The sequence below is a fragment of the Zootoca vivipara genome, chromosome 3, assembly GCF_965207765.1.
Source record: "Zootoca vivipara chromosome 3, rZooViv2.hap1.1, whole genome shotgun sequence".
In the NCBI taxonomy this organism is placed as follows: Eukaryota; Metazoa; Chordata; class Lepidosauria; order Squamata; family Lacertidae; genus Zootoca; species Zootoca vivipara.
The window spans coordinates 59129081-59146897 of record NC_142586.1 but is presented as its reverse complement, the minus strand read 5'-3'; the positions used below and the strand labels follow the sequence as shown (position 1 = coordinate 59146897).

The 17817-nt window shown below is 39.9% G+C and overlaps 1 protein-coding gene across 7 annotated transcripts in view; it reads left to right on the top strand.

Annotated features, from left to right (window-relative positions):
- Positions 1-17578, top strand: part of NHSL1 (NHS like 1) — a 136200-nt gene extending 118622 nt beyond the window's left edge. For 4 of the 7 annotated variants that reach the window (XM_035108870.3, XM_035108871.3, XM_088666212.1 and 1 more), the window contains 4 exons: positions 2559-2690; positions 8099-11479; positions 11947-12076; positions 15813-17578. In XM_035108870.3, coding sequence (XP_034964761.3) covers positions 2559-2690; positions 8099-11479; positions 11947-12076; positions 15813-16464 — 4295 coding nt within the window. In that variant the 3' untranslated portion in view covers positions 16465-17578. The remainder of the gene's footprint in view (positions 1-2558; positions 2691-8098; positions 11480-11946; positions 12077-15812) is intronic. The other 3 variants (XM_088666211.1, XM_035108873.3, XM_088666213.1) reach the window with 1 other exon arrangement.
- Positions 17579-17817: the final 239 nt, after the last annotated feature.

The window sequence follows — 17817 nt, the reverse complement described above, 5'->3', positions numbered from 1 at the left end:
CTCCAAGGCTTAGTTCTTATCTCTTTTAAGTTCTAAGCTACATGGTGAGCTACTCAGAGGAGTTTCAGTAGCTTTTCTAGTGTGACATAGGAGGGCTGCAGTTCAGCGTGATAATTAAATAAGTAACCCCCTGGCATGCCTAATAGCAGGCCATTGGTCTGAAACTCTTAATTTTATAACTCCCAGTGCTCCTCACTAACCTTATCTACTATTAGAGTTTCAAAGGTTTCACTTAACAAGCACATTGTATCTTTAAACCCAAATATTATTATTCAGGGAAAACCAATTCTTTTCATTTGGCAACTAGGGATGGAACATTTCTCTTCCAGTCTTTGTTCCTGTAATTTAGAAATGTCCACATGCATTGTTGTATCATTTTTAAAGTCCTTTTCCTTACGCCATACAATTTAATGGGAGCGTTATGGTCCAAGACTCCTAGGACGTCACATATGATGTGCACAGTAATGTCTAGCAAATACCAAATGCACTGTTCAATGAGAAATAACTTGGCTATCTAGATGTTTAAAATAGTATTCAGAAGAATTCAAATACCTACCTTTTTCCAGAAAGAAGTATAGTGAAACAGAGCTTTTCCTAAAGACACTTTTTTATTTAACTGCCCAAAGGATTTATAGGGTTGAGAAGAATATTATAAATATTAAGTTTGTTAAGGGGGAGAAAATAAAATGAGATTTTAAAATCACTTGTATGTTTTAACTGATTTGTAAAGCATCTCAAATGACAAAAGAAGCAAGATATAAATTTTAAACAAATGGAAATGGCCAGGTTATTAATTCATTGAAAGAAGTGAATTTGTTTGAAGCTGTTCAACCTGTAGAAGTGCTGCTGGGTCCAGTTATGATACAGCAAATGGTCAACTATAAGGCTTTCTTGTTTTGCATGCACCACATAAACTTTTAATTTTGTTGACATCCAGATGGGTTCAGTCAATTGCGAAAATGCAGTATCACCCAATGATAGATTATTATGATGGTGGTTATTATCATAATTATGCCAAAATTACTTTCAAGACTAAATGTAGCCAGGGTGCAGTTCTTTGACCCTGAAGTCTATATAGAGAATTTATGTTCAATAAATGTTACTGGCATTTGGCATGGCTCTTTGGTACCAACCAAAAAGAGACAGTGAGACCTCTGTCAGGGTTTCCCAGTGTGATGGAGCTGTTTCCATCTGCATCAGTCTCTCTCCGTCTCTTTCTCTCTCTCCACACCCCCACACCCCAACATATAATGTTGTATTAAATATAGTAAATTTTCAGAAGTAATAGACATTAAATTTTGGCTAACCTGAAAGTCAGAACATTGTCTAGTCTTAGCCATGTTTGTTATTTAATTTTTCTCCCACTGTTCCAAATGTGCCCAAGGCTGTCAACGCAGAACAGCAACAGAAGAATAGGAATTCAATAGTAATGCTGCTAACATTATAACATAAGTTCACTCCAAAATACAGCAGCGCTTACTGAAACACTGTTTTAGTTCAAATTGTTTGTTGATTTTAAAAATACATAAGGCATCCAGATATTATAAAACTTCATCGTAGTCATATAATAAATAAACAGCAATCTGTTCCTCTGAAGTTTCAAATGTTCAACATATTTGGTGTTGAACAAAAAAGGCAGTCTAGGGATGCTCTTAGTGTATGCCCACCCTGCTGCTTAACAGCAGCAAGAAACCAAACTTTTTGTGTCATCATCCCAGTTCTGCCAATAGAGGTTCATCAGACATATTCTATTTTAACTTTTGAAACACCACCTGAAAACTTTCCTATGCTACCAAGCTTATACAGTCAATTAAGAAAATATATTTAAATATTAAATGATTTGTCATTTTCCAAATTAACAGCTTACAACACTGGAAAAAAGAGAACCACAGTCCCTCAGAAAATAACTTTGTAACAGTTCTGATGTTTTTATGAATAGTGATATGCAATTTTAAAGTAATTAAATAAGCAATGAGGTCTCAAACCTCTGACATCATTCCAGGAACCCACTTATCCAAACTGACCCCCACACCTTACATCCACTTCCATTAGCTTCATATCTGCCTCATGTCCTTTAATTTAAATTAAACCTCCAATTAAGCATATTTAGGATCGTAGTTGAAGTCATTAGCCATGCCATGCCATAAGAAAATGAAGAAATACTTACTCAGTACATTTCTCCAAAACAAGAGCATAAATTCTCTCTCCCCCCTCCCCACCCCCATTCCTCAAAGTTCATAAGAAGGTAAGCTGGGACATAATGTAACTATAAATGTCCAACGTTGACATTAATGGCTCACTGATATGTTTAGATTAGATGAAGATTCGGTCTGATGAGACAAATGTGTTTGATAGGAGCATGTAATCCCTTCCATTTTAAAGCCTTAAAGTGACAGTATGCTGTATCTTTTCCTTCTATGTATATCCACTCTGTATGACTGAGCTAACATCATATATTAATGCCTTTTCTTCATTTCTATAATAAGCAAGTGGAAGAAAGTGCATGATGTCAGCGTGCTTGAAAGTAATGGTGCTTTGCTTGTTCTACTGTACATCAGGGGAGAATTTTGACCGCCAAGCCAGCATACGGAGGTCCCTAATTTACACAGATACTGTGGTAAGGCGGCCGAAGAAAGTGAAAAGGAGAAAGACTATTACAGGAGTCCCTGACAACATCCAAAGAGAGCTAGGTATGGCTCATCAGAACTGTATTCCATTACTATTAATAATTATCTTGCTTACTGTGACTAAACTCATAACATTTACCCCACCACGCTCATGAAGTCAATACAGTCTGATAGCCTATTAAAAGTTAAAATGAATGTGTGCCTGACCACTAGGAAAGAATAAATAGTGTATGCTTAAACCAATCACTTTGCCCACCTGGAAATTAAAGTTCCGTCTTTTTTAAAACAAACAAACAAACAAACAAACAAACAAACAAACTGAATTTACTGAATGCCATGCAAAGCTGCAATTTTCTGAAATTATGTACTGGGACAGTAAAAATCTATAAGAATTTAAGAGTTGTTTTCAGTTGTTTTTATTCCCTTGGTCTTAAAGATATATCTTACAATTAAATTTGAGCATGTCAGCCTCACATTTCCTTCATTCTTCACTGAAGATTGGATTTTACTAGGAGGAGTACTGCTGTCTAAAATTGGGTCCAGAATCTCATTAAAAACTCCCCCACTTACCATCTGATCATAAGTCTTACCAGTCAAATGGCTCAAACATTTGTGAAATGCTATAGGAGAGTCCGTATTTGGAACATAAATATTCACGACAGCAATGATCATATTTGAGGTCTTCTGGGTTTGTCATTTGTTTGACCAAAGAACTTAACCATAAATAACATTCGTCCCCAGCCATTCCTTCTTGGCAAACATGAATGTAACGGGCATAAGCTAAGGCCCTTTTAAGGCTAGAGCCTTGTCTGTATTCCGTCACTTCAATTTTTTCTCTTCATAGCCAACTTGAGACAATGATCTTCCTGCTTGTTCACTTGAATGCTTAGTAGACATTCTAGGCTCCCTGTAATCCTGCTTGAGGCATTTAGTTTGCATATTCAAGTAGCTGTGGCATGGCTGTTTTGAAATCCATGTATTTGTGGCCATCTCCCAACATGGAAGCTTTGACTTTTCACCATGGCACCACAAACCCACATTTAGGAAGGCTTGTGCTGACATACTGAGTTGCTATGCAGAAATTACTTGACATATAGAAAAGCCTGTGCATAGTGCAAATGACAGTGTTCATTGTATGTCTTAGAAGTTTTATTGGTGTCTGCAATGGTGCCGGTGAAATTCTGCCCTCATTTGGCAAGGAGTCATGCCAGTTGCATGCAACTTGATGGCAGTTCCATTGGGCTGTGGGACTTAAAGGAACTTCCTATACATTTTTTCCAGCCATTATGTCCTGTGTTCCTTTTGTAGCTTTGGTGTAGGTGAGCTCCAATGACCTCCAAATTAGTGCAGGCAAACCTCTGGTTGCTCCTTCTCCTCTAAAACCTCTACCCACCTGACCTTTGGTATGTGAAGAACCCAGTAGTCTTCACAAACGCCATTGTGTTGGCAGCTACCACCCTTGGCTCCCTCTCTTGTGCTTGCATGCTTGCTTACTTACTCACACTCAGAAGACACAGTCTGCAATATAACCATCATGGCTCTGTGCTGAGCTTTTCTGGCTAGTGTAACTTATCTCCTTGTTTTAAAGGGTACTGGGAGGGTGGGTGTATCCCCACTGCTCCTGATAGCCGATTATGGACTGCACTGTTGGACTTTATCCTGTAATTTAAAGCAAGTAAATGATATCTACCATGGTGTTTTCCTATCCTTTGACATGGAAGGAGCACAACACTATTTGGGCTACTTGCCCTAACATTAAAGGACAGAGTAAGGCCCAGTATTGCAGCCAAGAACTGAAGGGAAACCAGCAGTTTGCAATTTGGCTACTTCTTGAGGAGCATTGTTCTTCAACACTAGCAAACAGCAATAGATACCTTATTATACTTTCCTAATTAATAACATCTTACATAATTTGGCATTTAATTTTTCTGTTAAAGAATTTGAGATGAATCTCTGGTTTTATAATCTGTCAATATGAAACTCACAATTCCCCTGGCAAGTTCTCATGACTTCTAGCTAACAGGACCAGTGGTCGGGGAAGATGGGAATTGTAGTCCAAAACATCTGGAGGGCCGGAGTTTGGGGATGCCTGCATTAGAACATCACCCAGAGAAGGTGTTCATTTTCAGTTACAGCTAACATTGACACATGCTGATCAATATAGAATAAATAAACCTTTCTTACAAGTCCTATCTTTCTTACTTGATTGGCCTTTGTGCCTATAGTCATTTTGATAAAAACTCTGCTTTTGAGAATTATCAGGCTGCTTGCCAGCATTGAAGGGACATAATGTAATTTCTCACTTGAGCCCATTGTGGTAGAAAAAAAGTCTAAAGGTCAAATTCTAGCTGCCTTGAAGTTCTAGCTAAAACCACACTGACTTTGCCGAAGCGGGGCTTCAGTTTATGCTTTTTGGAAAACTTTAAAAGCAGGCAAAATGCACAAAAACATGTGTAAAGGTTTGATTTTATTTGAAAGCAGGTTAATGTTTCATAAATGGCATTGTCCTTAACTTTCCCTCCATCCTCCATTCTCTCCAATGCCAGTGTTTTGTTGTATGCCAAGAAAAACAAGATGTGAATATGACTTAAACAGCTATTAAATTTTATGGGGAAGAATGACCTTACTCTTCACAGTCCACTTGCATTCAACAATTAAGAGAATTGAAAGGCTCTGGGAAGGGAGCTCCTTATCTGACATGCCATAAAAAAACCCGCAAGAGCTGCTCAGAAGCAAGCATTCCAAAATGGCTGCATTTTTCATTGGCAGACCTGCAGCATTTCAGATACCAAACTTTCCCCTACCTCTTTACATTATTGTAGCATAATTTGGAGAGAAGGAAATGCTATTTTAATAGAATTTCAGTGCAGATATATATATAATTATACAGTGCAGTAATCTCAAGTGCATTCAAATCAGTTACTTTCAAGCTTGTTGGGGTAATAGTAAAAATAAAAATAATGGTGGCAAGCAACATTCCTTGAAAGACAGCTCACTACTACTGATCTCCTTCACCAATGGACAACATCAAGAGAATGTTGGTTCATGGTTTGACTCTCAGTTCACCATTGGCAATGATTAAATCAGCATTCCATATGAACTGTTTGTATGTACCCTGTTTCTCATATTTTAAGACGTAGTCATAAAGTAAGCCGTAGCAGGATTTTTAAGCATTCAAGGAATATAAGCCATACCCCGAAAATAAGACATAGTGATAGGCACAGCACCAATGCCGGCCATGGCAGGAGGAGGAGGAAAGAAATAAGACATCCTCTTAAAATAAGCCATAGTGTTGTTGTTTTTGAGGAAAAATAAATATAAGACGGCGTCTTATTTTCGGAGAAACACGGCACTTGGGCATGATTCTATAATAACTTGTTTTCTTTGGCAGGAATAAAAGCATTTTTCAGCCGATATCACTGACCTGGTTCTTTCATCATTTTAAATCATAGTTAAGATTTAGTGTATAGCATGCTGGAGCAGAGGACAAAAATCTTGGTCAATTTGCACCTTCCCCATTCCTGCTGCTGCTTTGCTACTGGGAGCTAAGCCATGGTTTGGCTCATGGTTTGTTTGGGGAAAACAAACCACAAGTCCCCTTTTGGACATAACACTTAGATTTGCATGAAACCAGAAAACTGCAAGCAACCCACATTTTTTAAATGTGGAGATTTTTTTTTAAAAAAAACAACACACAGGAAGTGTGCCTGTCAGTAGTTAATTGGCATTATAAAATCAGCAAATCAGAAGTGAGGGACAGCCATAAAAGGGAACACCTACTGGTGTGAACAGGAAAGACTAATAATAATAATAATAATTTATTTATACCCCGCCCATCTGGCCAGGTTCCCCCAGCCACTCTGGGCGGCTTCCAACAAAATATTAAAATACAGAAATCCATCAAACATTAAAAGCTTCCCTAAATAGGGCTGCCTTGAGATGCCTTCTAAAGGTCTGGTAGTTGTTGTTCTCTTTGACCTCTGATGGGAGGGCATTCCACAGGGTGGGTGCCACTACCGAGAAGGCCCTCTGCCTGGTTCCCTGTAACTTAGCTTCTCGTAGCGAGGGAACCACCAGAAGGCCCTCAGCGCTGGACCTCAGTGCGATGGAGGTGGAGACGCTCCTTCAGGTATACTGGACTGAGGCCGTTTAGGGCTTTAAAGGTCAGCACCAACACTTTGAACTGTGCTCGGAAACGTACTGGGAGCCAATGTAGCTCTTTCAGGACCGGTGTTATGTGGTCTCAGCGGCCGCTCCCAGTCACCAGTCTAGTTGCTTCTCATGTACAAATTCAAATATGGGCAAGTGTGGACTGCTTTGAATGGGGGACTCATAGATAAATAATGCTCAAATGTGGACAAACCCTTTAACTATGGTCGATTGATGTGCAAGCACTTGCCACTGGGGAAGGGACAGCCTGAAGACAGGAAGTTTGAAAATAATTTTGTTAATTTAATATTAGATTAGCAAGTCCTCCTCCTGTCACTGGTCAACTTGAAAGAATGACAGTTGGATTTGCTGTGGGATGACTCTCTTGCACATCTGTCTGTACCTTGCCTTGTGCTTAGTCTCCCTCCAACTGCATTGCAGACAGAGGCCATTGTCTAATTAGGAAGTAGACTCTGCTTCAGTAGGTGAGCAACAGTATTCTCCCTGCCTTTTGTTCTTCCTCAAAGAACAATGTAGGTATTGCTATGCCAAGTATTAATAGATGAAGTAGTTCTTAGAAACTTGGGCAGGCCTTTAGAATTTCTTTGTTTAATGTGTTTAACTATATTTCAATTTATTCCTTTAAAGAGCTCAGTGGTTTTAAAAAGCAATTGTTAGCACTTTATTTTTCTTCTGTGGTATAGTGCAAGGTCCCAAAAATAAACATTTCACAATTCAAGAAGATAATAATAAAGAAAAATAGTTTGTGTGGAATTGCTTGAATTTCCTGGAATCCCATGGTGCTTTTGAATGGAAGGTGCAACAGTCAAGACATAGTTTGCAAAGAACAAGGACTGAGACACGCTTTGCTTGTTCTTTATTTTCTTCATTTTTCACACTGGGGATAGGGTAATATATTATATATATGTAACATAAATAAGCTCCTGTGTGTTGTGACTTAAATTATGGTCTGCTGAGTTCAACAATAGCTGCAGCTGCTATTATTTAAAGTGAAGTGTGCAGGCAGCCTAGTAGGATAGTATTGATTGTTCCCAGTTGGCCTTTAGCCTGTTGGTTGGGTAATAACAGCTATTCTTGTCTATCAGGGTTTTTGTTTGTTTTTTATCTGAGTGATGTGACTGGAGAGTAGTCCTAGTTTGAATGTATACAGACCCAGGTTCTTATTTATATCTGAAACAATGAAGCATATTTGAAACATCCAAGGAAACAACCTTTTTGATATATATTTTGTTAATGAACACAGGAGCTTAAATGCGAAATCTTGATGTGTATAATAATTGTTTTATTTTAACTTCCAACAGTTGGCACTGGTAAAAACGACTTCCGTGGCCATTCATTATGCGTCCCTGACCACTATTCCACGCTAGGAAGGCTTGATAGCTATCACTTTTCCATGCAGCAGTCTGACACCAAGGACTCTGGCTGTCAGACGGAGGAAGTCAAAGTGGTGCCACCTTCAGTGAGGCGAATACGTGCCCAGAAAGGTCAAGGAATTGCAGCCCAGATGTCACAGTTGTCCAGCTCTTCTGGAAACATGTCTGTGATGAGTGATTCCGCTGGGGTTGTGTTTGCCTCCCGCCTAAACAATGACCTGGGTTTTCATAGTCTACCTCGGTCTGGGGCAAGGGTGTCCCTACAGTTTCTGGAACGTAGACATAGCCTGTCTAAGTCAACAGAAGGTGGAGCACTGTCACACCAGATAAGCAAACTGCAAGTGGATGATAGCATAGACCACATGAGGAACAACAGTAGGACAGGTATGCTTCAAAGGCCAAAGTCCCAAGAGGTAAAGGGCTCTGAGAGCGACCAAACAGAAAGTCTAGCATGCATGGTCTCTCCACATAGTATGTATTCAACCAGCATTATACCAAATGCGACCCTATCATCCTCTTCAGAGGTTATTGTGATTCACACCACACAGAGTGCGGGCGCGATGGATAGTAAAATCACCAACCCTTCTTCATATACAAAACCTAGAGACAATCTTGTTGTCAACAGCATGGTAGGCACAAAAGATCAACAGCATTCCTCTAGTGGGACCTGGAGCGAGACCAGTTCAACACATCACTCGCGTTCCTCAGACACTGCTGTTTCATTGAATGCTGCGATGGTGCTGAGTCTTGGAGATTCAGGAGTCTCTCTCAGTGGTCCAGGAGCTGTGGAAAATGCCCCTCAAAGTATGACCTACAGCAGTAGGAATAATCTGAGTTTTCCAACCCACTCTCAGAACAGTGACAGTAGGAGTGAATCAAATTACTCTGTTGACAAAACACAGAGCCAGGTTCAGAACAGCACAGAGCACTGTGGTTTGAAGCGCTCTGGAAAGGAAGAGGTGTTGTTACACAAACTAAACTGTGCCACTCCAGGCTGCTCCACGCCTGTGAGCAACTTGAGTACCAGCAGCCTTGAAAGAGTCTCTGCCAAAGAAGACTCAAGCTCTTTATATTCTGTGGACCATGATGGCTATTACACTTCCATGCACATGGACTCAGGACTCAAGTCTGGCAAAACTTGCAATAGCAATAACGGCTTTGGAAACCCCAGGCACAGTGTCATTAATGTGTTTGATGGCACTGAGAAGAAATCTCTGGGAGACTTGTCGAATTACAGCGACAAATCCCTCTCACGAAGCATATCCTTTAAAAAGGCAAAGAAACCACCTCTGCCGCCATCCCGAACAGACTCCCTTAGAAGGATCCCCAAGAAGAAAACTCAGTCCAATGGGCAGGTATTGGATGACATGTTGATTGCTAGCCTCCAACACTCCCTACAGTTGAACCTCAAGTGCAAAAATGGCAGCTCACCATCTCAAAGCCCCTGCAGTGATTATGATGACCCTTGGGTGCTGCGCTCTCGTAGTCAGAGCTCGGTGAGTGCCAGTAGCAGCATGATGTCTGGGACAGGCCTGAACATGTACTCCATCTGTACTGTCACACCCTCCCAGAGTGAGACAAGCAGCATCAGGTCAGAGTATGCTGACCAGTGGGGCTACTACAGCGATTGTCCTGGGATGCCGGAGGATCAGCTGAAATCCCCAGTAGTTCATTCAGCTAATGCTGGACCCAGGCTAAATGATTATAACATCAGCCGCCTTAACGATGGGTCAAGGGCTTCTACGCCGCAGGTGTCCAGCGGGTTGGCCAAACCAAAGACCACTTCTCCAGAAAAGCCACATAGGGTTACATCACCATCTAGTGGGTATTCTAGCCAATCCAACACACCCACAGCAGTTACACCAGTGCCTGTCATTCTGAAATCTGTGTCAACAGGAAACGGGAAACACAAGATGAAACCTAAAGTGCCTGAAAGAAAGTCATCCCTTCTGTCTTCAGTTTCAGTGTCTTCCTCCTCCACATCCCTCTCTTCTAATACATCTGCTGAAGGGAGTGGGAGTGTGAAGAAATCTGACTCTGGCCCAAGCTTCCCTCTGGTTACATCTCCAGACTCTTCTGAGTACCTTCTTCCACCACCGCCACCTCCCTCAACAGATGTTATGGACCTGCCGCCTCCCCCTGGATCTCCCAACTTCCCACCGCCTCCACCGGAAGCGGTTATAAACATATCGTTTTCTCAAAGTATCCCATGGTTTAATTACCTACCGCAAGACCCTTCGTTGGATCATTTTTCTCCCTCGTCACCTCCTGTTCCGTCACCTCCCCTTCCACCTCCTGTCCCTTCTTCAGTCCCTCCACCAGCACCCCCCTTGGACCCCAAACTCACAAAAGGAGGTGCGTATAAAAATGCACCATGTTCTTTCATGAAATATAATCAGGAAGGTTCTTCTCACAGTACAATAAAGAGAGCATCCTTGAAAAAGGAGGATCCCGCCAGGCCTTCAATGCCTCTAGTAACCACCCAAGCACTGCAAATGGTACAGCTGAGGTCCGTGAAGAAAACTGTGGTGTCAGAGGTTGAACAGCCAGTTGAATCTACTTCTGACACGAATTCTCAGGAAAAATCAACTGATGTGCTTTCAGGACAGCTGCCTATAAAACCGGGTATATCAGTAGGACACAGCGACAGCCTGGAAGAAGGTGAAGTGAAACCCCATGGTGCTTTTGACAATACCTTTGTTTACAGTCCTAATCAGAGATCTTATCCAGGACTCTGTGGTAACTATGAACTTACGAGTGGTAGTGGTATAATGCCTGGAAATGCAGGCAGTCTAGCTAATTTCTTTGCCAGTGATTTACCACCAGCCAGTGTGGAAGAAGCAGCACAGGGTTTTTGCTCTGATCTTGCAAGCTCATCTCTTCAGGGACAGCCAGGATGTCTCAACAAGCCTCAGGGTGTATCGCCAAACAAGAAGCCGCCACCTGTTTCAAAGAAACCCAAACTGTTCCTGATTGTGCCACCCCCACAACCCGATGTTACAGCAGAAAAAATAGCTGGAGTGGGTGAAACAGTCGGAATCGCTCCAGGGGATGCTGCCATTGCACAGTACAGCCGGGCTGAGGATTATCCTACAGATGGACTCTGCTCCTATGAAATGGACTCTGGCAGCCTGGTTCCAGAAGGAGGAGCTGCAGGTTCCACCTCCTGTGAGACACTGGAAGTCAGTGTTTCTGCGCTGCAGCCCAAGCAGGAGGAGCAGTCTTGCTTGTGCGAAGGAAGCAGTTCCAACAGAATTGGAGACAGTGTCTCTAGAGGAGACAGGGATGCATCTCAAGGGGATGAAAGTGGTAAGTCTGTTTTCTATTTTCATCCAGTATATTTAGTGACTAGACCTATTTGGGAGTGGGATGGGGATGCATGCAGATCCTAAGGGAAATAATAGAACTTGGGCTAATGGTGTGTAAAGAATCTGCACTGCCTTCTTTATTTACGGGGAACAATTGTCAAGGGGGATTTCTCAACCAAATCTCTGTTGTGTTGATTTTTAAACTGAGACAATAATGATGGCCATGGGGTGGGGATTAGGGAATCCAGAAATGTCAGTGTTATGTTCCTTGTAAGCAAATAAATAGCTTTGCACAGAATGTAGTTACTCAAAATAATTTTGTTGTTGCCATCAGTAAAAAGGCAGCAGCATGGCTATGTTGTGTATTTTTAGGGAAATTTACATTCTTTATTGCTCTGTTGGCTACTTAACTCTTCAGATATTGCGAGTTTCTAATCTCACATAATTTTCTTACTTACTGCATTTTAGCTGAGGGATTTGAATCAGATGCAGCAAACAGCTTTTTACTGCAAAGCGCTAGTAATGGAGAAGACAGTGAGGTGGTGGCAGTGCCAACCAGACCAAGGACTACTGAGGATCTTTTTGCAGCCATTCACAGGTATTGTTTAATTGCCTTATTTGTGTTGCTTTATCCATTATCTCTTAAGAGTTTTAAATATATCTTACATAATATGTATTGGTAATGCTAATGATTATTATTTTATTTTTCAAAAAAAATCACTTTAGTTTCTGGTAATACATAGTTAAAATAGATTATTCATATATGCACCTTTCATTGCTTTGCAGTAAACTAATTCTGAAACTAAACTTTGCTGGCAGCAAAATCAAGTTTGGTAAATTTGTCAGCCTCTGGCCCTTCTGTGAATGTCAAGTGATCCCTTGTTTGTATTGTACTGTTTCTCTCAAATCTGCTTGATTTAACATATACTATTGCTTTCTTTGTGTATCTTTTTGTTTTCATTTCCTCTACCCTCCATTCTTTTCCCCCTTCTTCTCTGCTGATTATATGGTGCAGTTTGGGACAGAGGCTCAACTCTAATGCTTCATGGCAAGCTTGGCTTAAACTGGCAAGTAAACATGATCTATCCGTCATATGGCAAAACATATGACAGTAGCTGGATTATAGATTGCCATAATCCAGTTGAAGATGAGCTATTTCTGTGACACACTGATTTGTCATTTTAAATGTGCAATACAGACTAACCCCAATCATTCTCTCCTGATTAAAGAAAGGAAGAAAGTTCAACGGATGAGCAAATTTTACACATTTCACAGGGCTAAACAAATGCAAATGGTTTTCTGCAAATAATTTCTTCATCTGTATCTTTGATTACAGATCTTCAGAATGCAACCCATTTTAAAAAAATACTTTAAGATACCTTTAGCTAGAAGGGGCAGGCAGGAAATGCCCTAAAAAGAAAGTGACTTATCTTGACTTGGAATATCTAATGTGTGTTACTGGTTCCACCTTGTGGTGAATTTTTTTTTTTTTTGGCTACAACTTAGAACATCTTTGGGGAGTATAATTGAAAGTGGCACAAATATGTTCTCATTATGTTATGTGAGTAGAGGAATGCTCTGTGTCGGGAACTTTGGATCATGTTTATATATGGTACAGTTTATATTATTGTAGTGTTAAATATTGCAGGGTAGAAAATTTTTGCTTCTAGGATGATATCCTTTCATGGCAAACAATTGTGCATTTCATAGTAACGTGTTTCCCACTACCTTACATATTTCCCATTACTAAACATATATAAGCCAGGACTGAAGACACCACTCGACTAGTTCCAAAAGGCACTGAAAGGAAGTGAATTGCAATATGGCACAGGAGTCTGCTGTATTTAGAGAAAAGTAACAATTCCCACCACACATGGCCAGTCCATGGATTCACCTAAAGAACTCTTGGCTTCAGTTATACACAGAAACATTAGTCTTTGTGTGGGAAAAGAGCAGCGTGTATATGTGAGACACAGATTGCATTTGTGAGTAGGGGAAGAGTGTTTACATTCCTCTCTCACCTTCCTCCCCAATCTTCCTAGTAAGAGAGCAAATAAGCGCTGAGCATGTTGACTACAAAATTGGCAAACATCCTCTGGAAACACCTGAGATGTGATTGCACAGCCACTTTCAAATTAGATACTGAGTGAGGATACATCCCATGGATACCGGCATGCATTAACTGATAACACCACAAGCTGATGTTTACTTTTCATGCTGTTGTGTGTCACAGTGCAAACTTCAACTGTGAATGTCGTATGAAACTTCCAATTATGACTGGAGAGAATCATAGAATAAAATACCGTGGGCATAATTTTATAATGTAGTTATGTCCCATTGTTTTCAATTGTGTTTAAGGGCATCTACTGTAATTTTCTGTGGATGGTGTTCTATGTTTTTCGCAAGGGGCTTGGTCTGTATTGCACAATTATACAAAGTGTGTATTTTGTGTGAAATGTACATAAGAATAAGTCCTGAAAACATGTTTTCACTAGTTACATAGTACTATATATCTTTCATCTGCTGACCCCAAAATTATTCAAATTTATCTGCTAGTATAGCTCTCGTTTTTCTTCTGCATTTTAGGAACATAGGAAGCCGCTTCACACAGAGTCAGATATTTGTTCCATCTAGCTCAGTGTTGTCTACTCTCCAGGGTTCCAGTAAGGAGTTCCTTCTCAGGCCCAGCTGGAGATGCCAAGATTTCACCTGGGACCTTCTGCATGCAAAGCAAATGCTCTACCTGAGCTGTGGTCCTTTTGTGGTCTTAAACCAACAAGTTGATCTCATTTTCAGTGAACTGAAATAAACATGGAGAAGGTGGTCCTTCCCTTCCCTTAATTATTCTTGAAATGGCTTGGCCATTTTCAGTTTGAAAATGATTTTATCGGTACCCCAACCAGGGGTAATGAACATAGCATCCCCCATCCAACATGGCTAATGATAAGGGATAATGGGAATTGGATTCCAACATCTGGAGGGCATTTTGGCTAGTGCTATGCTAGACTTTACTGGAAACTCATTTTCAGTATAGGCACACATGCCATGTATATCATCAAATAGTTTAGGCCTGTTTATTTTAACCCAGGAAAGTGTTTACCCACTTTCCAGAATTTGTTTGTATGCAGTATCTCTGCAACCCCCTTAAAAAAAACCTTACTGCATAGACAGTTATATATATAGTATTTAAATAAATATAGAACAGTCCAATTCATTTATGGTCTCCCTCTGGATAGACAAAGGGGCACACAAGAGTCCAAGACTCTTGGGTTGAGGTTTCTTCCTGGAGACTGACAAGTGAACATACTGCTCAGTCTTTTCTTCTGAACTGTGAATCTACATAAGGCTTTCTTCAAAAGTGATATTATTTTGTTATCAGTACCATTTTTAAATGTGTTGGAGTGTTTGGGCGGCATTAATATATGATTGGTGTTAACTTGAAAGGAATACCACATGTACTTTACCATCTTTGTTAATCACTTACCAACTCCTTGTTTTATCCTATACACTTTCTGATTTCCCCTGTATACAAATTAATTTGTTGTTTTTAAGGGATGTCCTTTCCCTTCCTTGCAGGTCAATGCTTTTAGATGAAGCTTCATAGTATGTCCTATGTGCTAATTACTTTTGATACAGTAAAATGCTTGTTATGTTCCTAGCTCCCCACAGAGCATGTGGATTTCATTTAGGATTCATTAATTTCACTCCCTTTGGCAATTTCATTTGGAACACCTTGACAAGTATAGCTAGAATATGTTAATTTGAAGGACGCTACTATATTGGAAAGCTGTTTTAATTAAGAAAATACAATTTAGCAAGATTGAAATATTTGCTTTGCAAAATATTAATGGGAAAAGAAATATTGTAACTTGCAAGTAAATTGGATTAATTCCATTCTGTACTGGAGAATACAGTTCAGAACAAGACTCCTGTTATCAGAATGTCACCATTCCTGTTTCTAGTACCCTGTTTCTCATATTTTAAGACATACCCATAAAATAAGACATAGCAGGATTTTTAAGCATTCGAGGAATATAAGCCATACCCCGAAAATAAGACATAGTGATAGGTGCAGCAGCAATGCCGGCCGTGGCAGGAGGAGGAGGAAAAAAATAAGACATCCCTTGAAAATAAGCCATAGTGTGTTTTTTTGAGGAAAAAATAAATATAAGACATGTCTTATAATATGAGAAACACGGTATCTTCCTACTAATTTCTGTAATAGCTTATATTCATCTGCTTGCTTGTTACAATATCCATATGTGAAACAGGAAAAGCATTGAAGTGAGAGGCTAAAACTGATTTTATGTTTTTCTTCTACATTAAAATCATAGATCCAAAAGGAAAGTCCTTGGCCGCAAAGACTCTGATGATGATCCTACCCGAAATCATTCGCCATCACCCCCTGTTACACCCACTGGTGCTTCTCCAAATCTGGTTTCCCTTAAACAGGCAGGATCAATTCAAAGAAATATTCGCAAAAGTAGCACCAGCAATGACAACTTCAAGGCACTACTGCTTAAAAAAGGGAGCCGTTCAGATACCAGTTCTCGGATGTCAGCAGCAGAGATGCTAAAAAACACAGACCCAAGGTTTCAAAGAGCCAAGGCAGATTCTTCCTGGGACCCTACTGACAGTGGCACAAGTTGTTCTCCTACCAAGAGCAGACGGGCCCAGGAAGAATGGGCCAAGAGCGAAGGCCTGATGCCAAGAAGTCTGTCCTTTTCCAGCGCCAGGTACGGCAGGTCTCGAACCCCGCCATCTGCTGCAAGTAGCAAATACAATGTTCGAAACCGGATCCAGAGTAGCCCTATGACTGTTATCAGCGAGGGAGATGTGGAACCATTTGAACCTGCAGAAAGCAGAACTTGTAGGTCTTTAGATGAGGAACAATTTGATGTGTTTGACAGTGATGAAATGGACATTAATGAAGATGTGGGCTCCAGTGAGAACAGTACAACTCACCCAGACTTGATAACTGGTTGATACAAAATTAGTTTAATGAAATATGTATGCCATCAGCTGAAAAAAGGGTGAGGATTAAGAAGGCACTATGATGTCACAGCTTTCGTAAGGCATACAAAATGATCCAGGCTTAGCTACAATTTACTTCGCCAAGCATTTAGAATGTGGTAATTGATGCTACTGTATTGATACTGATGTGGCTCAATGGGATGTGACTTTTAGTTTAAATGGATGCGACTTTTAGTTTAAATGGAACTAAGTCAGATCAGTCCATTAAAGCATTAAAATCCTTTAGGTGAAAAAAAAACACTAATATTTTCAGATTCTGGGTTGTGTGTGATTTTTTTTTTTAAGAGTGTAGAAAATTAAAGTAAGCCTACAGAGAAAACGGGGAGCTTCTGTGGTACAGGGTGGCAGCAGCTTTCAAAGTGTTATATTTATGAAACCTAGTAATCTTTTTTGAGCAGGGAATGATAGAATGAAATATGTGGCCTAGTAGTTAACCGTGTTGGCTGTTGTCCCACTGTTTCTTCTAGTTTGTGTAGGGGGTCCTCTGCTGGTCTAACCATGTCATGATAGCATAACAAACAGGCCAACCAGATTCTGAATTACTGTTTTTTAAAAAAACACAACAGAAAAGAAGCACTATTGTAATACAGAAGTGACTGCTGTGTGGGCATATTACAGTTCATCTATTGGGTTCTTAAGGGGAAAAAACCTCATAGGTGAATTTGTTTCTTTGAATGGAAATTATGGTGTCCTATAGAAGACCTAAAATAAATGGTTGCCGATTTGTAAAGAAGATGTAGGTAAATCTGGGATGGGGTGAAGCATAATAATAATAATAATAATAATAATAATAATAATAATAAGCAAATGGCCATTAACTTCTCGATTTGAGAGCTTATAATGTATATAACTGCAAATGGTACCCTTTTCTTTTCGATTAAACTGGGAATTACCAGTTTTTCTTATATTTGTCAAAATGGGAAAGTTTTTAAGCAACATATCACTTGGAATGTTGAAACACTTGCAAACTTTTGGTTACCAAAGAATACACTACAATTAGTTTTACTTTTTTGGCTACAGTCAGCATCTCCTTGATATGGGGAAATAAACATAACAATTTAGGAGACTTTGCTTAATTTTACTGAGTCTTTACCAGTGTGTTTGTATGTATATATATATATATATATATATATATATATATATATATATATATAAACTTTCTTATTTGTAAAGAATATAACTGATAGCTAAAATATCAGCTGTGATTTTGATCACAGGATTGTTGGGTTTTTTTTGAATAAGTTGCTAGTCTTCTGTTTTTATAATGTTTGTACATAATACAAGTTCTTGAGGTAGCCTTTGCCC